The 26,072-nt window shown below is 38.8% G+C and overlaps 1 protein-coding gene across 5 annotated transcripts in view; it reads left to right on the top strand.

Moving 5' to 3' along the window:
- The window catches only part of PRORP (protein only RNase P catalytic subunit), a 143,176-nt gene that overhangs the window by 54,384 nt on the left and 62,720 nt on the right, over positions 1–26,072 (top strand). For 3 of the 5 annotated variants that reach the window (XM_021099168.2, XM_084969029.1, XM_084969030.1), the window contains exon 5: positions 682–789. In XM_021099168.2, the coding sequence (XP_020954827.2) occupies positions 682–789 (108 nt within the window). Of the gene's footprint in view, positions 1–681; positions 1,609–2,615; positions 2,785–26,072 lie in introns of those variants that run through there. The other 2 variants (XR_014810673.1, XR_014810672.1) reach the window with 1 other exon arrangement.

Here is a 26,072-nt window from a genome sequence, read left to right as displayed (position 1 = left end):
TTTTCTCAGTGCAGGTGCGCTGGTGGACTGGCATTTATGAGATTCACTCCTCCTTGGCTTACAAAACAGGACATAAAGATTTTGATATTTTATTCTCATCATGACTACCATGTGTGTCAATTTAGTGGACTAGGTAACTGATTATAGATCAAATGAAATACCATGTGAAATATTTTGTGAAGTATAAAGCATTCAGAGATTGTAAGATGTATCAGTTAAATACATGCAGTTGTATCTATTAGTCTGATCATTTCAGATTTCATTTCACAGAGCATCTTTTTTTAAAATTTTTTGTCTTTTCTAGGGCCGCACCCATGGCACATGGACGTTCCCATGCTAGGAGTCTAATCGGAGCTGTAGCCACTGGCCTACACCACAGCCACAGCAACTCGGGATCTGAGCCGCGTCTGCGACCTTCACCACAGCTCACGGCAACGCTGGATCCTTAACCCACTGAGCAAGGCCAGGGATCGAACCCGCAACCTCATGGTTCCTAGTTGGATTCTTTAACCACGGCGCCACGACGGGAACTCCATCACAGAGCATCTGTGTGTGTGCGTGTGTATTTAAATGGTGAATATTTTGATTTAACAGAACAATAGTAAAAGTCATATCAGTGTGTTTATAATAAAGACCTTACTAGGTTCATATTAATATTTTTATCTGACTTTTCTTTTTTAGGAACTTAAGAGATTTCAGAACTTCGTAAAATACTGTCCTCCTTTTGATATTGTCATTGATGGGCTCAATGTTGCCAAGATGTTTCCTAAAGCTCGTGAATCACAAGTTGTAAGTACAAATTTTATTTTGTTATTCTGCATCTCTAGAAATATGTACTGTACCCATTTGTGATCTTCCTTGGGTCTCTTAGCTCCCCCATTTTCTTTTCCTCTAAAATTAAGTTCCCAGAGGTGCCACAGTGGCCAGCCAGTCATCTAAAATTCACTGTTTTCATCTTTGGCATGTAAGTGGCTCTTACAGGCTGGGCAAGAGTGAGAGATTAAAAAGTCTAGTAACAAAGGTCCAGTGTAGTCCTTTTTGGGTAACCTTTAGCTAACCTTCTGCTATATCTCTCCTCTTTAGAGGTACTCTATCTTGTCCCTGTGGATCTCACCCCTCCATTTGAAATTTTTCAACATGTGCTATTAAGAGAGATCAGTCACTCATTACTCACATTTGTGTTTTTCCAAACATACCATGTTACATAAATTAACCTAAGAAATTCTTTTTTTTTTTGTAAAATAATTTTTTGTTCTATTAATTTCTGTGTCCTGGTAGTTTCTAATAGGAATACCATGATTTTTTATAATGCTAGTGAGCAATTATTTTAATCCCAATTTTAGAGGCTAGAAAATTAAGGTCAGTTTTGTACAGCAAGTCCTTCGAAAGCAGTTATAACGTCATACATTTTAAAAGATTCTAGCAGATTTTGGCAAACAGAGAAGCAGAGAACAAATGGTGGGCTATGGTAATCATAGTCATCTGCCACTACTTTTAGCTTTTAAAATAATTTAGGAAGTTCCCTTGTGGTGCAGTGGATTAAGGGTCTGTTGTTGCTGCAGGTGTGGTGAAGGTCCCAACTTCAGCATGGGTTCGATCCCTGGCCCAGTAACTTCCACATGCTGTGGGTGTGGCCAAAAAAATTTTTTTTTAAATTAACATTAGCAACAGTTGATATGACAGGTAATTGTTATTACCCAGCTCTTCAGAGCACTATTATCTTGTGGCAGTGCCCTGGTATTATATTTGGGAAACCTAACCTCGGAGACTCATCTTAGAGGTGCCACCTGAATAGTATTTCATAGTGTTTTAAATAGCTTTAAAGTAGCATTCTAGTTTAAAAGTTAAGAATGGGGATTCTGGAGCCAGACTCTTGACATTCAGTTTGCCACTTTTAATTGCTTTCATAGTTTGAGCAAGTTACTTAATGTCTCTATGCCTTAGTTTCCCAATCTGTAAAACAGTACCTATCTCTTAAAGAGTTAAGGAGAATACTTGGCATATACCAAGTACTTAATAGGTGTAACTATTGCTATGATTGCTATTCAGATTAACTTTCCATCCTGCTGTATAACACTGGAAACTATATCTAGTCACTTATAATGGAGCATGGTAATGTGAGAAAAAAGAATGTATACATGTATGTGTGACTGGGTCACCTTGTGGTACAGTAGAAAATTGACAGATCACTGTAAACCAGCTCTAATGGAAAAAATAAAAATCATTATAAAAAAGTTAACTTTCCAAGTGGAACCACAATTCTTGCTTGCAGCCAACCCCTATTTAGCAATTTCAGATTTTCTCCTGTCATGTCATCCATGTCAATGGAGTTAAAATACAAATCTCTGCCTTAGTATTAGACTAAATATTAGTGTTAGACTCTAGGTCAGGTACTCAAATAATACTTGATTGAGAAATAGAGTTCCCATTGTGGCTTAACAGGTTAAGAACCTGACTAGTATCCATGATATGCCGGTTTGATCCCTGGCCTCCCTCAGTGGGTTAAGGACCCAGCATTGCAATGAGCTGTAGTGTAGGTTGCAGACATGGCTTGGATCCAATGTTGCTGTGGCTGTGGTGTAGGCTGGCAGCTGCAGTTCCTATTTGACCCCTAGCCTGGGAACTTCCACATGCCGCTGGTGCAGCCCTGAAAAGAAAAAAAAAAAAAAAAAAGAGAATTGAAACCATCCATGCCATCACAAACTTAAGTAAAATTTTAAAAATGATTTTAAGAAATGTTGTTTTCTTATGATTATAAAAGTAATGCATGATTATTGTAGAAAATTTGAAAATTACAGAAAAGAAAATAATATAAAATGTTAACATTCGGCAATAATCACTGTCAATGTTTTACTTCCTAGTATTTTTCTATGTTTTGAGCTACAATGGTATAAATAATTATATATTTCTATTTTAATTTAGTTGTTGAGAGCTCTCAATAAAAGTGAAATTATCAAAGGAGTAGGAAAAATCATATTCTTTTTAAAATATTTGAGATGGGAGGACCTTTGAAGCATACATAAAATTTAAAAATTTTTCTTTCACATTGAGTATATATTACTTTAAAATTAAAAAAATCACCATCAGGAAAGGAAAAAAGTAAAAAGGCATTCTTGGTAGATATTTTAAAATAACGGTATTTTTTGAACACACCACAATTTTTTAATCATTTCCCTGTTGGTGGGCCTATTAGATTGTTTCTCATTTTTCGCCATGGTACATAATGCTCGGAAGAAGATCTTGGTGCATGTTTCAGATGATGTCTAGGGAATAGATACCCAGAAATAGAACTCTTGAGTCAAAGGGTATGGATATTTTTAAAAGTTTCACTACTTATTGCCAGATTGCTTTTGGAAATGATTGTAGCCATTTATACTCCCACCAACAGTGTATAAAAGTGCCCAAGTAGAACGCATTTCTTCCAGGTTGCTTATTACATGATTGCTTCAACTAGTTACATTTGTGCCATGAATCTCCTAAGTGAAAAGAGCTGGACAGTTTTTACCCCAATTTTTTAGATCAAACATTTTTAAAATTTGTAAACAAAATTTAATAGCCCAGAAAAGAAAATAATTCTTTTATTTATTTTATTTCATTTTATTTTATTTTTGTCTTTTAGGGTCGCACCAGAGGCATGTGGAGGTTCCCAGGCTAGGGGTCTAATCGGAGCTGTAGCTGCCGGCCTACACCAGAGCCACAGCAACACCAGATCCGAGCCGTGGCTGCGACCTACACCACAGCTCACGGCAACGCCGGATCCTTAACCCACTGAGCGAGGCCAGAGAATGAACCTGCATCCTCATGCATGCTAGTCGGGTTCGTTAACCACTGAGCCATAACAGAAACTCCAAGAAAATAATTCTTGACCATCTTATTTGTCCTCTTTCTTTTTCTCTCTCTTAATAGAGTTGCTTATAAGTGTGCATGAAGGAAAGATTAGGAAACCTAGTTCTCTGAACCTTGAATTTTTCATCTTTGTGTAAAGAAGTTTCCAGGCTTTTTCTGTGGAATAATGTACAGATTGTTTATATTCTTCCCATGAACTCTCTCTATAACATGTTCCAAATTCTTCTTGGTTCTTTTCCGTTAATGGTTAATTATACATCTAGCATTGTTCTGTGTAAGTTCATAAATTAGAAAAGACCATTTTACATTCATTATTTAGGGAGTAGCACTTTGATCACATGTCTTGATCTCAGAGTCTGCAGCTTAGGGGTGATGGAAATTAAGGAGCTAAAAATAAGTTCTAGGAGTTCCTATTGTAGTACAGCGGAAACAAATCCATCTAGGAACCATGAGGTTGCGGGTTCGATCCCTGTCTTCGCTCAGTGGGTTATGGATCTCACGTTGCTGTGAGCTGTGATGTAGATCACAGACACGGCTTGGATCCTGCATTGCTGTGGCTGTGGTGTAGGCCAGCAGCTGTAGCACTGATTCAGCCCCTAGCTTGGGAACCTCCATATGCCGCTGGTGTGGCCCTGAAAAGCAAAAATTAAAAAAAATTTTTTTTAATTAAAAAACAATAAAAAGTAAAAATAAGTTCTGATTGTGAATTTATTTTTTTCACTTTTCATATGCATCTTTTTATATTTGAGTTTTCTTCTGAAGCCAGAGTGTGTCTTATAGTTGATGTCAGTAGGAACTTGCTAGCCACCATGTAGAGTTGAGACTTGATTGGTGGTCGTTGTTGCCTGGGTATGTGCAGATTTAGTTGTACACAGCATTTGTCTGTTCATCCACTTATGATGTCAGGTGAGTTAGTTGTATTTCCATGCCCACACACTGTTTAATGTTAACCTTAATCTAAACTTGAAATATTTGCTGAGAGTATTCTAACAATGTAGTAAAGGTGATGGTGATTGACACATTTCTCGGAGTAAGGTACAGGATTTTAAAGCAAGGAGAGATTATTACAATTAATTTTTGCATTTTGAAAACTGTTATACAGGCTGCAAACTTCTGTTTGCAAAAAGTTTCTTATAACATTCAAGTTAATTAAGTTACAGAATGGCATAATTCAGAAAGGCAGATAATCCCCCAGTATTCTTTGGTCTGTCTTTGCTGTTAGTCCTAAAAGCGATCCAAAAGTAAAGATGAGGAGTTCCCTGGTGGCCTAGCAGTTAAGGATGCGGCATTCTCACTGCTATGGCTCAGGTCACTGCCGTGGTGAGGGTTTGATCCCTCACCCAGGAACTTCCACATGCTGAGGGCGTGGGGGAAAAAAAAGAAGATGAAAGCAGGTTCTCAGGAGAGTAGTATGTTACATGTTATAGAGCTACTCTGGCCACCCATGATTCAGAAGAGCCTAAACTCAGGTGAAGATTTCTATTTAAGTGTTACTTTTGATTCTTAAAAATACAGTATGGAATTGTATGATTAATATATGATTTTGTCGGTTACTAAAAAGAAAGCCTTTTTTTTTTTTTTTTTTTTTGCCTAGAAGTTATTGCTAAATCAGTGGTTCACCTTGGGGTTTCTGGTGTCTTTTTTTTTTTTTTTTTTTTTTTTTTCTTTTTGTCTTTTTAGGGCCACATCCGTGGCATGTGGAAGTTCCCAGGGTAGGGGTCAAATCAGAGGTGCAGCTTCCAGCCTACACCACAGCCACAGCATCACCAGATCCAAGCCACATCCAAGGCTACACTGCAGCTCACAGCAACACCGGATCCTTAACCCACTGAGCGAGGCCAGGGATTGAACCCACATCCTCATGGATACTAGTCAGGTTCTTATCTCACTGAGCCACAGTGGGAACTCCCTTTTGGTGTCTTAATAATAATATAGAATATGCTGAATGAAGCTGAAGATTGTAAACTCCTCAACTATAGGTTTCATTTTTGGCATGATTTAGGGTTTGATCAAGTAATATCCGTTATCTACATTAGATTTACATCTAAATTAGTATCTACATTAGTTTTCTTTTTCTTTCATTAAGGTTATAATTCATAAACCATAATAGTTAGCCTTTTAAAGTATGAAGTTCAGTGGTCCATTCGTTCCACATCTTCAGATACAAAGGACCGACGGTCCCATGCCATTTTTATGTAAGGGACTAGAACATCCATGGGTTTTGGTATTTGCCAGGGATTCTGGAACCAAGCCCTATTGGATACTGAGGGACAACTACATACTGATGGAGTTTTGCAACCATTACCGCTCTCTAATTCCAGAACATTTTTAGTTCCCTCAGGGTAACCCCATACCCATTAGTGGTCACCCCCAGTTCCTTCCTCCCCTTTAACCACTAATCTATTTCCTGTCTTCATGGATTTGCCTATTCTAGACATATTTTTTTGCTTAGCATGTTTCCAGATTTCATCCATATTGTAGCATGAATCAGTATTTCATTACTTTTTGTGGATGAATAATGTTCCCTTGTATGGATATGCCACATTTTAATTTTCTCTTCATTAGTTCATGGAGATTTAGATTATTTCTACATTTTGGCTATTAATAATGCTACTGTGACCACTTCATGGACAAGTTTGTGTGAACAGGTGTTCAGTTTTCATGGGTATATACCTAGCAGTGGAATTTCCAAATCATGTGGTAACTGTCTATTTAACCTATTTAAGGATGTGCCAAACTTCCAAAGCAGCTCCACCATTTTATATTCCTATCAGCAGTATATAAGAGTTACAATTTCTCCACATCCTCGATAACACTTATTATCGGTCTTTTTAAATTATAGCCATCCTAGTGGACTTGAAACAGAAGGTATGTCATTGTAGTTTTGATTTGCATTTCTTAATGACACATGATGTGAACATCTTTTTATGTGCTTATTGGCCATTTGTATACCTTCTTTGGAGAAATGTCTCTTAAAATCCTTTGCTCATTTTTTTATAGGGTTACTTGTCTTTTTATTGTTGAGTTGTAATTTTTAAATATGTTTTGAGTATATACGTACACATACCTACATCTATTTGGTAGCAAATTTTCAAAGAAGAAAGGTTTGGATTTGTATTAATTTTTAAGAAGAGGGAAGTGTTCTGAGTGACTGGTAAATTAATTATAAAGCCTCCATCCTGAGAAGGACAGTTAGAGCATCTTAGCGGGAATTACAGTGTAGAATCATTTACTGTTTATGGAGTGACCATTCCACACCAGATACTGTTTTTTTTGTTTTGTTTTGTTTTGTTTGTCTTTTTGCCATTTTTCTTGGGCTGCTCCAGTGGCATATGGAGGTTCCCAGGCTAGGGGTTGAATCGGAGCTGCAGCTGCCGGCCTACGCCAGAGCCACAGCAACGCAGGATCCGAGCCATGTCTGCAACCTACACCACAGCTCACGGCAATGCCGGATCCTTAACCCACTGAGCAAGTGCAGGGATCGAACCCACAAACAACCTCATGGTTCCTAGTCAGATTCGTTAACCACTGAGCCACCACGGGAACTCCCAGATACTGTTTTAAGATGTGAGAATATGTCTGTAGGCCAATCTGCGAATGCTAGAACTGATTAAGCTAATGGTTATCTAAACAATAAGTTCATAGTATATTTTGCATCCTTTTGGCTGTTAACAGTGATTCTTATGTTTGTGTATGACTCTTTTCTTAAAAATGTACTTGGAATGTCAGATTGAAGAATAATGTTTACCCAAATACATGGGATACATTTTTTCTTCAAATAAAAATAAGTTACAGAATGGTTTCGTAACATTGAATTCTCCAGAATATGTTGTAATTTGGGAGAAATAATGATAGATTAAAAAATGTCAGGTTTGAACTCTTGTATAGCACTTCAGTCAGCCCTAATGTGGCACTTCGATTAACATCTCTTTCTCATTACCTGCTGCAGATAAAGTGTTTTGGATTTTCTTGAATTCGATTTCTTTTAATTATTATTATTATTATTATTATTTGCTTTTTTTGGGGGGGAGCACACCTGCGCCATATGGAGGTTCCCAGGCTAGGGGTGGAATCAGAGCTACAGCTGCTGGTCTACACCACAACCGCAGCAACACAGGATCCGAGCAGCAACACAGGATCCGAGCCGAGGCTGCAACCTACACCACAGCTCACTGCAACACTGGGATCCTTAACCCCCTGAGGGATCGAACCCGCATCCTCATGGATCCTTGTCGGGTTCATTAACAACTGAGCCATGGAGAGAACTCCTTTTCTTTTAATTTAATAAGCTCTGTTTTTGGAGCAGCTGGCATTCCCCCAACAACATATTATGTTGGCTCTTACAAATACTTCTGAGTAAAAGCATTGCATAAATAATAAGGTAGAAATTAACTGCATCCATTTTTCTAAGCTTGAGTGAGTAATTTGCATCCTCCTAATTGTTCAAGCCCCAAACCAAGGATCATAGTTTAGCTTCAGCTACCCTTTTTCACTGGCCCCACCTCCAGGAGACTGACAGGTTTTAATGGTCATAATTCCCAAATATATTCTGTAATCCAATCACTTCTTTTTTCTCTCCATTATTATCATTTCTCAGCTAACCTCCTAAGTGGGCTCCTTGCTTTTTCATCCCTGCCTCACTGACTTTACATAGTACTTGGAGTAAAATCAATTTCCTTATCATGGGTTGTAGTACCTTTGTCTAATCTTTACTCAGTTTTCAGCCTCCTCCCTAGTTTTTTTCCCTTTGCCTTTCACTGAATTATAGACTCACTAGAATGTTTCCTGTTCCTCAGGAAACACAATGTACCCACACTTGTGCTTGTCTTAAGATCTTTGTACTTGATATTCCTTCAGCCTTTAATGTTCTCCCTTCTTCAAATGACTGGATCATTATCAGCACCTCAGAGATCTTCCCTGATTCTTCTAATGTAAGTAACTCTACTCTGCTCATTCAGCCTCTGCCTGTATTTCAGTTACGTCAACCTTATTTGTTTCTGTGGTGGATTCAAAATGGCCACAGCTTCTTTGCAGTTTCTCTCCTCAGAAGATGAAATCTGTTTCCCCGTCTCTTGAATCTGAGGATTCCTTATGACTTGCCCTGTGAATGTGGCAGAAGTGACATTGTGGGACTTCCAAGCAAGGGCTCCACAGGCCATGCAGCTATGCTGTCACTGTCTAGGAACTTCATCTTATGAAAAAGCTCAGGTTAGTCTCCTTGAGGATGAGATGCCTTATGGAGAAAGATAAAGTGTACTCAGCCATCCCAACTAAGGCTCCACACGTGTGAGTAAAGTCATCTGGGGCCGAGCACGTCCAGGCAACTTGCCAGCTAATTGTAAGCATGTGACTGAGCCTAGCCTATACCATGTGGAATAGAATAATGTCCAGCAGATCCCAACCCAAATTGCCAACACATAGAACTGTGAGAAAATAAGAGACGGTTTACCCAGTAATAGATAACTGATTTAATTCCTGCATAGCACTTAATATCTAGAGTTCCCTATACATTTTTCTGTTTATTAATGTCCTCCATTAGAATGTAACCGCCCTAAGACTGCAGATCTTGTGTTCCTTGCTTTGCTGTTATATCCTCAGCACTGAGAAAATGGCCTTGAACATAATAAGTGCTCAGTAGATACTTAGCGAATGAATGAAAGAATGAACACATGGATATGGTAATTCATATGATAAGAAATGACTTGTCTGCTTTCCATGGTTAACTGAAAGACTTCTTGAGCTTTACTCTTGGCAGCCTACTTCATGTAGTAGCTCTGTGACCTAGGCTAAGTTACTTAACCTCCTGGTTCCTATGTGATGATTAAATGAACTAATCCTTAAAAATTACCATTGCAGTGCCTGGCACATAGTCCAATGAATTTAAAATAAAAAGTAGATTTTAAAAATGCAACTCTGTGAGTGCATTTAGTTGTACATGGTCTTAACTTTGTAGAAATAAAAGCATGGTAGTTTTTTATGATATATTCACTCCTAATTTAAAGAGCAGACCATCTGCTCTTATAGTTTTTTTCACTTTGATTCTTTTCAAAGAAACTTTTTGATGCTTAGAACCTAAACCTGAGTCTCTAAATAAATGGCTAACTTCATTTAGTAAATTATTATTTAGTAGAGTAACTAAATAAGAAGTATACCAATAGTACAGAGAAAATGAAAAATAACTTTATTAGTCAGGCTAGGTAGGTAATGCTGCAGTAATAAACTCAGAATTTCATTGGCTTAAAACCAATTATTTTTCATGCTTTATGTCCATTTTAGTCTGTGTCGTCATCATTCTCATTCCAGGACCCAGAAAAACTTTTTGAAATAATTCCAGTCACTGTGGCAGAAGGCAAAGGGAAAGTGGTGAAGTTCACACTGACTCCAAGCTTCTGCTCAGATATGATACCAGCTGCTACAAGTTACATAGCTAAACCTGAGTTCAACAGGATAGATGGGGTAGTCCTACAAGGTGCTGGGAAGGGTTGACCACCACAGTGAAGTGGGTGATGTCTTGCTTTTTGTAATGGTCAAGTCCAGGAGCCAGAAATGAATTTCAACATGTCAGTGCAAACTGTCTTTGCCTAGATTGTTTTTTTCAGTATCAGTTTCCTTCACTGTAGATTTATGTGGGAAGAACTCATGCTTTTATTGATCATTTTCCCTAGAATGATCAAGTAGAAATTATGAAGTCTCCGTAACTCATACTTCACACATACTTTCACAACTTTCATTTTCAGATGGATTTTTCTTTTGCGCCATCAAGTCATCACTAATAACTAGCAATGCGGGATTGCTTTGAAGGAACAGGAATGGCATACTAAGCTCTCACCCTGAAAACAAAAGGATGTAAAGTAGAAAGCTTCTGGAGTTCCCGTCATGGCTCAGCAGTTAACAAACCCAACTAGCATCCATGAGAACACGGGTTCGATCCCTGGCCTTGCTGTGAGCTGTGTTGTAGGTCGCAGCCACAGCTCAGATCTGGTGTTGCTGGTGTAGGCCAGTGGCTGCAGCTCCAATTCAACCCCTGGCCTGGGAACCTCCATATGCCGCAGGTGTGGCCCTAAAAAGACAAAAGGACTTAAAAAAAAAAAAAAAAAAAAGACAGAAAGCTTCTTATCCTACATTTTCTCTCTTGTTACCCACTCACCACCCACCACCTCCCATCCTCCCCACACGCCTACCCATGATTCAGTCCTTTTGCAGCTTTCATTTGGGGTTTTCAATTGTTCATAAGCTCTTCTAGTAGAGGGTGTATAGGGGGAAAAGTACATCATTTTAGTTAATCTTGCTTGCTGTTCAAAATGCTGTTCCCTGTTTTTGTAGATAACTGAGAATTGGTTAAAATGGCTTTTGCAGAAAGAAAATTTATAATGTAATTTAAAAGAATTATGGGCAGACATCAGCACTGAATGCTTTCATTCTTACAGCATGCTTGGGGCATTCAGTAGAAAGTAGTTTGGAAGAAACACTGCAGAATTTGTTTTGATTGCCATCTCTTAGTTGGTTTTACTACAGTGAGAAAAATGGAGGGAAGGGTGTTAGCCATTAAAAGTCATTTGTCAGTAGCTTTTACTTGGCAGTGAGTTCTCATTTTTTTCTGCCACCCAAGTTATTTTATTTCTTGCTGTTGATTTACATAACCTTTTGTTAATGTTTCAGTACCATAAGAGTCTAAGGTAAAATAAACTGTTCACTGTTTATATGTGTATATAATCCTGGGCATCTTTTTTTTTTTTTTTGGCTCCAACTATAGAAATGTTTGGAGTTGGACACCAACTGTGCTTGAAATTATGTTTCAATAATGTTACAGGAAACTCCTGCCTATATTTGCAATGGCAAATGTGAGATTAAGTATTGTAGCGAAATTTTTATTTTACCTCTTTCACTTTTAATATTCTCCATATAATAGTTTCTCCTGCTTAAAGACTAGCTCTTGAGGGTTGGCTTTAGAGGTAGAAGGTCTTATTCCTGGCGTCTCAAATTTTGGGGGTAATGCTGCTTTTATTGCCTTTAAAGAAGGCTGCCCTCATGTCTGCTCTGAGATATTTGAGTAATTTTTTTCCTGTATTAAAATCTAGAATCAAAAGCTTGTCATTTTTCCCAGTTTACTTTCATAAACATTGCTGATTACCAGTGATTGGAAATAAGTGAGTAGAGATTAACTAGTTAATAGTTTCTTTCTAATGGATTCTATTATTTATATAGTTAGTTACTTAGTTATTTGCTTTTTAGGGCTGCACCCGTGGCATATGGAAGTTCCCACGCTAGGGGTCCAATCAGCGCTGTAGCTGCCAGCCTATACCACAGCCACAGCCACTCGGGAACAAGCTGCGTCTGCAACCTGCACCACAGCTCATGGCAACTTACCCGAGTCTTCATGGGTACTAGTCAGGTTTGTTAATGCTGAGCCACAATGGGAACTCCCCAATGGATTTTAAAAAGTGGTTTTTCAGTGTTTTTAAGGCTAGGGATTACAGAAACAATTATTAGTACCATTAATACAATTACTTCTGGGTTAAATTCTAATCCAGAAAAGGACTTCACTTTTTACTCTACACAATTATATATAAGTACTTAGTTTCTTAAAAAAAACAAAACAAAACAAAACAAAAAAACCACATATTTTAAAAGATAAAGTGTAAAATTATTAAACTTAAACCATTTCTATTTCTCCTGTATTTTAGAATATTGATTCTCAAATTTTAATGTTCATCAGCGTCACCTGGAGGGCTTGCTAAAACAGGATTTCTGGCCCTACACCCAGAGTTCCTGATTCAGAAGGTCTGGGGTGGGGCCGAGAATTTACATTTCTAAAAAGTTCCTGCTGATGCTGCTGGTTTGGGGACCACATTTTGAGCACCACTGTTACATAAAAACAGTTTCTCAGAAGTGCACGTGTACTCTTTTACAAAAACCAGCAATTTTAGGAGTCAAATACTAAAAATTATTAGAAGTCTAAATGATTCCTAGATTAGGAGTCTATTTTTTTAAACTAAATATAGGAAACTCATTTTAAGGTACTGAAACCTGGTCCTAAGAATAATATACTTCTTCCACTTTCAAAATAGAAGTTTGTCAGGTTTCCATCACCAACAGTTATGTTGTCAAGCAGACTAAGTTACCTAGAGTATAATTTTTTCAAAACCATGTTAAATAGCCCCGAAAGAATATATTAATTGAGAAAACCTGGGACTGAAAGTATCTGTATGGAATATCAAACCAGTGGAATTGTATGTTTCTCTCTAGGGCATCTGAAATAATCACCGAAATAAGTCACTGGTAGTATGTAATCATAAGCCTGAAAATTAAAAAAAAAAAAAAATGCATGGAAGTCGTAAACTTGGACTATGAGTCTTAGGCAACTAATCCAGTAGCGGCATTTAAACCCTATTTCATTGGGGTTTAGGAAGAGCTGATAAGAGTTCTCTAATATATAAGCTGATATTACATGGCAGGGGCAGGAAAGTCGACCTAATCTTGACTCCCTATTTTTCTTAATTACTCAATGAATTTTATTATTTTTATAGTTGTACAATGATCATCACAACCCAATTTTATAGCATTTCCATCCCAAACCCCTAGCCCATCCTCCCGCCCCCCATTCTGTCTCCTTTGGAAACCGTATGTTTTTCAAAGTCTGTGTTGACTCCTTATTTTCAAAATAGTTACATCTTGCTAGTCAAGGGTAACAAGTGAGTTAAGGAAGTACATAGGCATTAGTGGATGGTACCAATCCAGAGTTCACTAAAGAACACAAAAAATGGTTCTGGGGGCTTTTTCTTACTATTTACCTTTCATGACATAGTAAGTCAGGGAAGTCACATTGCCCCAGAGCAAATAATGCCAAACGGTATCTTAGAACAGTATTGCTAGCAACATTGCGTTGCCAAGCTCCCATATCTGTTTTCTCTCTGGCAAAACCTTAATGGCAAGTTGATTCTTCTCTTGATGTGTCACTGATAATGTTTATGTGGTAATTATTTGGGGTGTGGTAAGATTGTCTTCGTGAATCATTATTATGTGTACTTTGCTTCTATGACAGTATTTTAAAACATGCTTCTCAGGAATGTGGTTGGTAGAGTGAAAATATAATACTCAGTATAACCAAAAATTTTAAAAAATATTTAAGTCTGGGAGTTCCCGTCATGGCGCAGTGGTTAACGAATCCGACTAGGAACCATGAGGTTGAGGGTTCGATCCCTGCCCTTGCTCAGTGGGTTAACGATCCGGCGTTGCCGTGAGCTGTGGTGTAGGTTGCAGACGCGGCTTGGATCCTGAGTTGCTGTGACTCTGGCATAGGCTGGCAGCTACAGCTCCGATTCGACCCCTAGCCTGGGAACCTCCATATGCCGCGGGAGCGGCCCAAGAAATAACAAAAAAAAAAAAAAAAAAAAAATTAAGTCTGGTAAGCAGCAATTCCAGAATGAGTAATACATTCATTTAAACATCTTTTAAAGCTATATAAATTATTCTTAGCTAATTATTATTACAGTGGAACCACTTTATTCATCATTGATTTTGTGTTAAAATACTTATTTTAAGATAACAATTATTTCCCCTTTAAAATAGTTTCTATTTCAGACTTTTCACTATTGTAAAGGCTGATTTTTCTCCCAAATACAATTAAGATCAATTCAGATCTTAGGTTTTATTGCAGTGTTTCATTTAGACATGGTTTTTTCCCTGGATGGTATTACAAAGGGTATGTAGTTCCTCTAAGTATTCACCCCACCTCCAAAGTGGAGATGATTTATTTATAGATTATTTCTGCTCCACTTTGTTCTATAAGAGATATGAGACGGTTATAATAATGTACACAGTGCAGAAAATGAAATAAACTTAAAATAAGTTAAAATAAGAAAAGAGCAAAAAGGGAAAATAAGTTTAGGGAAAGTAAGAGGTTTGGGGTTGGTACACAAAATTCACACCATGAAATGGTCTATTAATTTGGCAGTAAATTCTGTCAACAAACTTGAAGATGAAAACATGATCATTGATGAGCAGGGATTCATCCTTTTATCTGCCTGAACATCATTCATAAGCACCCCACAAAACCATTTATAAACATTTCCCTTGTCTTTTTCTTTTTTTTTTTTTTTTGTCTTTTTGCCTTCTCTAGGGCTGTTCCCGCGGCATGCGGAGGCTTCCAGGCCAGGGGTCAAATCGGAGCTATAGCTGCCGGCCTACGCCAGAGCCACAGCAACGTGGGATCCAAGCCATGTCTGCCACCTACACCACAGCTCGTGGCAACACTGGATCCTTAACCCACTGAGCAAGGCCAGGGATCGAACCCACAACCTCATGGTTCCTAGTTGGATTCGTTAACCACTGAGCCCTGATGGAAACTCCCATTTCTCTTTTCTTAAAGTGATTCTCAAATGAGCTGGGGTAGGGTGGAGAGTGGGAAAAGATACCAGAGAGTAGAGAAGTTTGAAGACATCTGGTTTCTCCCAAGGAAGTTATTTCCGTTATAAGATTCATTGATTTGTAGGATTCACATCATTCATGAGATCAAATGGAAACAAATTGTTCAGGGAAAGTATTGTATTCCTAATATGTAAGCCAAAGAGATTTCCCTTGTGGGCCCTCACGGTACAGGGCCACGTGGACATGCTGTGTGCTCTTCACAACAGCCTTGTTAGGACTAGGTGAATGGATGGTGTAAGCATCAACAGTAAAGGAATCAGGAATCAGCTTGAGAGAGGCCTCTGCTAGTACTGAGCAGACCTCAGTAATTTAGCATCTCTGGTGCTCTCTCAAGTGGCAGGATTCATGCTTCTTGATCTCTTTGGAAAAGGGTTAAGCTGACTTTTCACTTCCGATCCACAGTAATTCACAGCAGTACTAGATCTTGTTCTAATATTTTACAATTATAATTTATTGTAGTTTAAAAAAAATCTGGTCAGAAAGCAGATATCCTGAATCTAGCTCATTTGTAATAAGCATTTCAAGATTTGAAGAAATACTCACTTGGGTTTGAGTATTAGAATTGCCTTTGGTTTTTGTTAAATAATTATAGCAAATACCATTTCTTTAATGTGAAAAAAGAAACATGCAAACTCAACATGACATCATTTAATTTAATCAGTAGAGCATTTTTCTCAGTCTTGTCCAATATAAATGCCAAGAAATTGCTTGTATTCATAAAGTTATCAAATTAGTCTTAGTTGAAGCTTTGTAGTTAAAATAGATCTCCCTCTCCAGAAAAAGATCTATGTATATTATGATATGAATGGCAGGGAAACCTCTTGAAAATTTTCTCATCTGTTTAGGAAAGAGATAATAGATAGGCAGTCTTACTGGGTTTAAGCTTGACAGATAAATGGAAACAGCAGTTCCTCTTCAAATGGACCAAAATAACTGCCCAAAATACACATAAGGTGTTTTATCAGTGTTACCCTTTTACCATAATAAGAATTTGAAAGTGAAAATTGCAAAGCTGTGTAGTTCCATGGTTATGAAAACATTGTATGGGTACCAAATTCTCAATTACTTTCCAGTATTTTGTTTTATCAGTTCCATTTCAATGTACATTATCTGGTTGGTTATCACTCGAGCATATCTTCAGAGAGAAAAAAGGACATATAGACATCATAATATTTGGTTCCTTACTCTGTGATTTCTAATTAAGTGCTAGCTTAGGGCATCACTTTGTGCAAGGGTGTCAGACTGTAGGCACTGGCCAGTCCTTCCCCACCCCTACACACACACTCTCTCTCTCACTGTAGTATCTTTAATCACAGGTTCTGTTCATCCTTTTGACCTATTCATGGTTGACATTAGCCATGGAGTTGAGAACCACAGTGGGAACAGCTAACAATTTGAATTCTTTCTGTGTGTTAAGAATTTAATGTACATTATCTCATGAAATCTGTACAACTCCATGAAGCAGTTACTATTATTATTATTATTTTTTTTTATGGTAAGGAAACTAAAGGCAGAAAGATTAAGTTAGCTTGTCACATTGCTCATAGTAGTAGGGTCAGTGTTCAAAGAGGCAGCCCATTCCACAGCCTGCCTGCCCTTATCCCCACTCAGCTCTTTTGGCCATCATGACTTGAGATCCAGTTTGGATCTCAAGCTACTAGATAATTTTTTAAAATATATGTCAAAAAATGGAGTTTCCGTCATGGCGCAGTGGAAACTAATCCAACTAGGAACCATGAGGTTGTGGGTTCGATTCCTGACCTCTCTCAGTGGGTTAAGGATCTCGTGTTGCTGTGAGCTATGGTGTAGGTAGCAGACACGGCTTGGATCCCGAATTGCTGTGACTGTGGTGTAGGTTGGCAGCAACAGCTCTGATTAGACCCCTAGCCTGGAAACCTCCATATGCCATGGGTGCGGCTCCAAAAAGACAAAAGACAAAAAATACATATCAAAAAATGAAAAAGTCAGTTATATAGCCTATAAGAAGCTTAAGCTTTTGGGGTGATTAAAAAGTAAGAAAGTTAAAGAAAACAGAAAAAAATAAGGATTGGCTGTTTATTCATTCAATTCAGAAGTATATCATTAGCTTATATCTAATTTAAAAATAATACCATTTTTATTGGTATTATTGTATTATTTGTATTAATTCAGGAAGAATTGATATGACATTTATTCTCTCCATATAAGAAAATGATATACTTGGGAATTCCCGTTGTGGCACAGCAGAAACGAATCCGACTAGGAACCATGAGGTTGTGGGTTTGATCCCTGGCCTCGCTCAGTGGGTCAGGGATCTGGTGTTGCTGTGGCTGTGGTGTAGGCCGGCAGCTGTAGCTTCAATTAGACCCCTGGCCTGGGAACCTCCATATGCCACAGGTGTGGCCCTAAAAATGATATACTCTTACCCTCGTTTTAGATATTTTTTTTAGGTTTTTTTGTTTGTTTTTTGGGGCTGCATCCACAGCATATGGAAGTTCCCAGGGTCGAATCAGAACTATAGCTCCCAACCTATGCCACAGCCACAGCAACGTGGAATCTGAGCCACATCTGTAACCTACACCACAGCTCACAGCAACACCGGATCCTTGACCCACTGAGCGAGGCCAGGGATCGAACCTATGTCCTTATGGATTCCAGTCAGATTTGTTTCCACAATACCACAAAGGGAACTCCCGACTTTTTAGTTCTTTTAAAATGAACTTTTCTTTTAGAATAGTTTTAGACTTACAGAAAAAAAAATTGCAGTGATAGTTCAGGGAGTTCCCACATGCCCTCTACCTACCTTTCTCTGTCATTAACATCTTCCTTTTTTTTTTTTTTTTTTTTGGATTTTTAGGGCTGCACATGCAGCATATGGATGTTCCCAGGCTAGGAGCCTAATCGGAGCTGGCCTAAGCCACAGCTACAGTAATGCCAGATCCAAGCCACATCTGCAACCTACACCATGGCTCATGGTAGCAAGGCCAGGGATTGAACCCAAGTCCACATGGATACTAGTTGGACTCGTTACTGTTGAGCCACAATAGGAACTCCAACATCTTCTGTTAGTTGTAAATTTGTCACAGTTAATGAACCAACATGGATACATTATCATTCTCCAAAGCTCGTACTTTGTTCGTATTCCCTTAGTTTTCACTTGCTATCCTTTTTCTTTTTTTTTAATTTCTTTTTTTTAATTTATTTTCCCACTGTACAGCAAGGGGGATCAAGTTATCCTTACATGTATACGTTACAATTACATTTTTTTCCCCACCCTTTGTTCTGTTGCAACATGAGTGTCTGGACATAGTTCTCAATGCTATTCAGCAGGATCTCCTTGTAAATCTATTCTAAGTTGTGTTGCTGTCCTTTTTCTAACAGGATCCCTTCCAGGATCCCACATTACATTTAGCTGTTGTGTCGTGAGACTCCTCTTGGCTGTGACAGTTTCTGGACGGGCCTTGATTGTGATGAGCTTGACAGTTTTGAGGAGTACTGCGTAGGTGTTTTGTAGACTGTCCCACAATTGGGATTTATGTGATGTTTTCCTCATGATTAGGCTGTACTTACAGGTTTAGCAGAGGAAGACCACAGAGGTAAAATGCCGTTCTCATAGCATTTTTTAGTAAAAGTACACACTAGCAATGTGACTTATCGCTGTTGATGTGATATTGATCACCTGACTGAGGGAGTGTTTGTCAAGTTTCTCCACCGTGAGGTTATTTTTTTCTCCCCCGCTTTTCCTACTGTTATTTTTGGAAGGAAGTCAGTGTGCAGCCCACACTAAAAGTGGCAGCAGTTATGCTCCGCCTCCTTGGGGGCAAAGTATTTACACAAGTTATTTGGAATTCTGCTTGGGAAATGTGTCTGTTCTCCCCCATTTACTTATTTTATCACTTATTTATAGTAGTATGGACTTGTGGATATTTATTTTATACTTTAGGTTATAATCTAATATTACATTATTTTGTCATTATCATTTTTTTAGCTCTGGAAGCTGCAAGCTTTTTGTTGGCTCTTGTGTTCCTTTGCCATTTGCTCATTAGTGTGTGTTTTTTGAGCACTTCCTTACTTCTGGCGCTCCAGAAATCCTAATTTGTACAACATTTTTTTTTTCTTTTTCTTTTTTTTTTTCCGGCCATGCCTATGGCATATGGAAGTTCCTGGGCTAGGGGTCAAACCCAAGCCACAGCAGTGCAATGCTAGATCCTTAACCCACTGAGCCATGAGGGAACTCCTACAACATTCTTTAAAAGCTAAAAAAACATTGATAATTATATAGGTTACTTCAGTTTTCTCTCAAGAAAAAAGTGCTATCCCCTTTTTTGATTATTGAGGACAGCACAAAGGAAAGGTTAGCATTTTTCCTACTTTTACTCCATTTTTCAAATTCCAGTAATATTTGTTTCTGCCACTTAGTGTAATAGTTTTGCCAAGTCCCACCCCTCCCCCTTTCTTTTTTCCAAGGATTAATCTTGTTTGTGGTTTGCCTGTTTTGGAGGATCAGCATGTGTTTTGGGTGTTATTTTTCCTTTTCTGCCTCCTTAGCAGTGGAGTAGTAGGAAGGGCTTCAAAGGGGAAACTGAAATAGTATATAAACTGGTTCAGAGCAGCTCTCCTATTCCTTTGTCTCAAGTAGTCAAAAAAGCAGTTGTTACCCAACTATTAACACTGGTTACCTCCATAGGGGATGGTTATGGTTTTCTATATGATGCATTTATGTAGTGTTGGAATATTTTAAAATAAAGAGCTTATATTTCTTTTATAGACTGGAAAATGTTAGAGGTTTATTTTTAGAGTCAGTGGAAATGCAAAGAAAAGAACTTACCCTTTCCGTGGTTTGCAGTGCTTTGGAACTTAAAAACTTTTTTCCACACATGATACTCTCAACACTTTTGGTTCTTTTGCATCAATTTTGTTTAGCTCTACCTGCGTTTTTCCTAGTTTAGCTGTACTAATAAAATTGGCATGTCTATCCAGTTATTTTTTGTAATTGCAAGATTATATTTAGCATTTAAAGGTTGCTTGGGATTCCCTAATGATTGTTTCAAGTGCATAAGACTTCTCTTTAGCAGGGTTATAAATATATTATAATAGGTAGAGGCCCTTTTTACGTATGTCTCATGAAAAGACATAGTTGTTTTGGTGTGTTGCTGCAGAAGGAATAGGTGGGGATCTTTCCCACTGTTTCTCTGCTCTTTTCCATGCTGTTCTGAGACTTGATTTCTTTTTCTTTTTTTCTTTTTTTTGACACAGTGATCTTGCCATTTTAATAAAAATTAGATTCTTAACTTTTGAAACACATACCACAAAACCACAAAGACCTTTCTCCCCCTCACTTGAGGTGGGCCCCAGGGGCACCAGGAGCAGGTACTTGGTGCCACTTCTCCCATGGCATCTGACACTGCTTCCCTCCGAGTCCCAGGCTGCCAGGTGTGTCTGGGCTGCTGCAGCCCTGGCACACTGTGCAGTGATTTCTTTCTTTCTTTGTATCCATTGAGTTTTCTGTTCTTTGCTTCTGAGCCCTACGTTCTGAGATTACTTATCTTTTGTGCCCTCTCTCTTTCCTTTAACCCACCAGCCTGGACCTGCCGACTCGAGAAAACCCCTCTCTAGATTTTCATGGGATATGGCATGGTCTCAAAATGAGAGTGCCCCTGTGGCCACTAACTTGTGTGCTTTCCAGCTCCAGAAGGAACAGCTTCACTCTCTTTATCACCCCACTGCCCCTCCCCGACAAAAACCAAACCGAACAAAACACAACCATCTAAAAGTTTAAGCCCACGGAGTGCCCATTGTGGCTTAGTGGGCTAAAGACCTGACATAGTCTCCATGAGGATGCGGGTTCGATCCCTGGCCTCGATCAGCGTGTTAAGAATCCGGCATTGCTGCAAGCTGCCGCATAGGTCACAGATACAGCTCAGATCTGGTGTTGCTGTGGCTCTGGTGTAGGCCGGCATCTGCAGCTCCAATTCTGCCCCTGGCCCGGGAACTTCCATATGCTGCAGGTGCAGTTGTAAAAAGAAAAAAAAAAAAGTTTGGAGTTCCCTTCATGGCTCAGCGGTTAATGAATCTGAAGACACAGGTTCAATCGCTGGCTTTGCTCAGTGGGTTAAGGATCTGGCGTTACCGTGAGCTGTGGTGTAGATCACAGATGCGTCTCAGATCCTGCGTTGCTTGGCTGTGGTGTAGGCTGGCAGCTACAGCTTGGATTGGACCTCTAGCCTGGGAACCCCTGTATGCTGTGGGCATGGCCCCAAAAAGACAAAAAAAAAAAAAAAAAAAAAAAAAAGGTTTAAGCTCTTGCTGCCCTATTTAGAAAATAGGATGTTCTCAGATTTAATAGCAGAAAGAGTAAGTAAAACACTCATAGAGCTTTATTTACATTATTTGTGCCACTTTAGAATCCATAAAATATGTCCTTTTGTCCTCTCCACATGTTCTCATTTTTATTTCAGTTTAACAAACGCAAAACCATATTTTAAGTTATATAACTCAAAATCAAAAAAGAATTTACTTTAACATTTTGTTTGATGAGGTTTAGATATGGCATAGTCACTTTCTAATAAAATTGCTACCTTCTACAAATCACCCAAGCCCTTGTAGACTTCTAGGACTTGTGTCTTTATCCTGAGAGTCAGAGAAAGCAGGGGATTGACATAATCAGTTTTTTTTTTTTTTTTTTTTTTTTTTTTTTTAAGGGCTGCACCCGTGGCATATGGACGTTCCCAGGCTAGGGATCCAGTTGGAGCTGAAGCCACCAGCCTACACCACAGCCACAGCCACATCAACACCAGATCTGAGCCGTGTCTGTGATCTACACCACAGCTCATGGCAACGCCAGATCCTTAACCCACTGAGCAAGGCCAGGGATCAAACCTGCATCCTCATGGATGCTAGTCGGGTTCGTTAACCACTGTGCCATGAGGGAACTCCTCAGGTTTTCATTTTTGAAAGTAGAATTCTGACTGTAGTGTGGAGAGTGGAGCTGTGATTTCCAGTCAGAATGGTTCCATAAATTCACACTTTGATGTACTACCTCTGCATCAAGTACATAACCAGTGATATGATAGATGAAATATAAAAACAGAAAACCAGGAAGTTCCCATGTGGCTAAGTGGGTTAAGGATCTGGCAGCTGCAACCAGTTACAGGTCTTGCAACCTCGGCAGGTGTTTGATCTCTGGCCTGGGAACTTCGAAAAGATATTGCCAAGCTCCCAAATGAAACAAAACATTAGATACATAAAATCTTGAATAGAGCTGAAACCACAGGCTTGCTTAGCTCTGAGTCCTAATAGAGACATAAAGTGGGAAATTCTGCTCCTTTGGGGGTAGTAAAGACTAAAAGTGTGTCGCATGAGATGGGGGCAAGGCCAGGTTTATTGCTTAAAGCTGAGACAAGAGCAAGGCTCTTCAAAGTGGCAGAGGAAGCTGGGGTAAAGAAAAAAACCTTTTAACTACCATTCGAAGTTATGCCTATAACTACCTGCAAGCCCCAGAAGTGAAGGCAAGAAATAGCTTAGCAGTGCACCAGTGACTGAATCTCTGATATTCCTTGTCTCAAGATAGGCCTCAGGAACTAAGGAGGAGAGTACTCCCAAAATTTTTAGGCAGGGATAATATCAGCATAGAGGAAGTTAAGAAGAAAGAAATATTGAGGAGAAAGAACAAATAAAAACTCTTAACTTCAAATGCAGATGATTCTGCAAACCAAAATTCCAAGATATGAAAAAGTTTAATGCTAAGAAAAACAACCAACAACATCAACAATTAAGGCATAAATTTGGGAGTGCTCTGCTGGTGCAGCAGTTAAGGATCTGACGTTGTCACCATTGTGGTTCAGGTCACTGCTGTGGTGAGGATTGGATCCCTAGCCCAGGAACTTCAGTATGCCCCGGGCATGGCCAAAAACAAACAAACGAGAGAAATTTACACTAGTGGTTATCAGAGGAGAGAGATGAGCAGGCAGTATAGGGGTAGGGAAAAAAGAAATGGTTATTATAGGATTATATGAAATCATGTGTGTGAAACGAAAATTGTAATGTACTATAGAACCTAAAGAATCTTTCATCCAAGAAAAATTTTGTTTTAATTTAAAAAAGACATTAATTTGCAGATGAAATTAATTCTATGAAAATTTCACATATTTTAAAATAAATGTGTTTAATATGCTCAGATCCAGATAGATATATTCCATGTAAGACCTGCAAGAAAATGTGAAACAAAAACAGGCAGAAATGAAAGAAGAACAGATGGATGTTGAAAAAGAATCAGAAATCTTGAATGAAAAATAGTCATTGAAATAATGAGTTCAGTAGACATAAACTCTAGACTGGCTACAATGAAAAAAATACATGATTTGGAAGTTGGTACTGAGAAATTCACCTATAGTAAAGCACAGAAAGACAGATTTAGAGAGGGAGAGACTAAGTTGTAAGTGGATGAATCTTCAAGTGTTAGGAAGTGAAACTGAGAGAGAATCTTGTAATGAGCCACATGGGAGTGTATGAATTAGATAAAGCAGCCAAGGGCAATACCAAGGTGTGGGCTTGCTTAACTAGACGGACAGTGATACCATGTACTGAGACAGGTTGGAGAGAAAAAAATCATGAGTCTGGCTTTAGATGTGTTGAGTTCGATGCCTTTGGAGTATCCAAAAGGAGCTACCTAGTAGTTGGGAATATAGGCCTGGAGTTCAGAAGAGGGGTCTGGGCAGAAGATAGAAGGTTTTAACTCACGTGCCTATAGTTGATCATTGAAACTCTATGGAATGAGGAAGGAGATATTTTATGACCAACCTTTAAGGAACTCCACTACTTAACTCTATATAGAAGTGGCTGTGCTTGCAAAGAAGATGGCAGAGTGGCTGTAGAACTAGAAGAGTCTATTATTATGTCAGTCAAGAGAAGAGAGTATTTCAGAAGAGAGGTAGAAGTTAATATGGTCAAATATTGCAGAACTGTCAAGGGGAATGAGGATGGGGAAATGTCATTGGCTGTTGTGATATGGAGATCACTGGTGACCACAGAGTGAGCTCTGGAGGTAGAAGGAAGGGACCAGCAGCCAGAATGAAGTAGGCTGAGGGTCTCTAGGACAAACACAGGCCTCTGCGTCTCTCCTTAATACTCACATAGACCATCCCACACTTTACTTCATTCTTGACACCAGATGTGTGAGTTTCCCACACATTGAACACTTCTCTGCAGGAGCAGCTGGGTGTCCTACAGTTGAATTTAATTCTAGCACCAACCATATAGTTAGTGCAGACCCCATAGGTTAAGGGCTCAGTCCCATAAGACTCCCCATCCTCCTGAGACACCAATTGTAAATCCCAGGTGGTTACCTGTACTTCTGACAGACCAGGTATAACTTGGAGGTTCCCATGACCCCACCTCAAGTTCTGTCATTTGCCAGAATGGCTCACAGAACACAGGGAAATATTTCCTTACAATTACTGGTTTATTATATTAAAGGATGATAAAGAATACCGATGAACAGCTTGGTGAAGAGACACTACTGAGATATGGAAGGGTCCCAAGTGCAGGAGCTTCCATCCGCATGGAGTTGGGTGTGCCACCTTCCCTGCACCTACTTGTGCTCACCAGACCGGAAGCTTTCCAGATGCCATTCTTTTAGGATTATTATGGAGGCTGCATCACATGGGCATGATCAGTCATTAACTTAAGTTCTAGATCTTCTTCCCCTCCTGGAGGATGGAAGTGGGCTGGGGCTGAATGTTTCAAGCTTCTGAACATTGTTTGGTCTTTCTGGAGACCAGTCCCCATCCGAAAGCTGTTCAGGAGCCATTAGAACAAAAGATGCACCTAACCCCCTGCAAATTCAAGGGATTTTGGAGCTCTGTTTTAGGAACTGAGGTCAAACACCAAATATTAGAATAAAAGATGTTCCTAGTGCTCTTAACACATAGGAAATTACAAGGGTAATTTGAAACTCTGTGCCAGATATACATATTTCTCTTATTTCACGAGGAGTAAAGGAAATTGAGGCAGAACAGTAAGGCAGAGAGTATAGGAGTAGGGTGATATCTGAAGGGAGATGAAGTGTGTGGTCACTTGAGAGAAGATCCAGATAAAGGATTTCAGCTGACTATGTAAAAGAAAAGGAGTGAATGGTGGAGTATCTGAGAATGTGAAAAGCAATCGGGTCCAAAGCGTAGATGAAAGAATTAGCCAAAACAAGAGGTATGGAGGGAAGGAGAGTACAAATGTATGCAGATATTTCCCAAGAGAGAATATATTATTTGACTGTGAAACTTTTTTCACAGAGCATTTTGAAGGACATATTAGTTCTTCAAAATACACTTGGGAAAATATTGCCTTAAAGGGTAGCTATCTTCTGAACTTTCTAAGGTGTCAATTACTATTCACTTGTTACACAAGAAGCTATAACAGGCATGTGGAAGTTCCCAGGCCAGGTGTTGAACCCTTGCCACAGCAGTGACCCAAGCCACTCCAGTGTCACACTGGATTCTTAACTCACCTCGCCATAAGGGAACTCCGTTTTTTTTTTTTTTTCAGTGCATTTTAATCCTTAATTCCTTTTAGAGTAAATTAAAAGTAATTTTAAATAGTGAAATGCTCTCTGTACTTTCTTAAGATGAGTCTACAAGAGCAAAGAAATTGTATGTTAATGTAAATGTAAACCTTATTCTGTTTGCTTGATCTCGCCATTAATAACATGCAGCTTTTAGTATGAGGATGTTCTTTTGATAGAATTGATCATTTTGTTATTGTGTTGAGGCAAGAAGGAAAAAAAATTGAAAATCAAGTCAGAACATTCTAAGGTTTTTATTGAATTA

This window comes from Sus scrofa, chromosome 7, assembly GCF_054392235.1.
Source record: "Sus scrofa isolate SSC_HxYL_T2T_F1_AM1 chromosome 7, Sscrofa_HxYL_maternal_Yorkshire_Landrace_v2.0, whole genome shotgun sequence".
NCBI classification, from domain to species: Eukaryota; Metazoa; Chordata; class Mammalia; order Artiodactyla; family Suidae; genus Sus; species Sus scrofa.
Note: the sequence above shows the minus strand (reverse complement) of the source record. Positions and strands in the feature narration are given on the sequence as shown.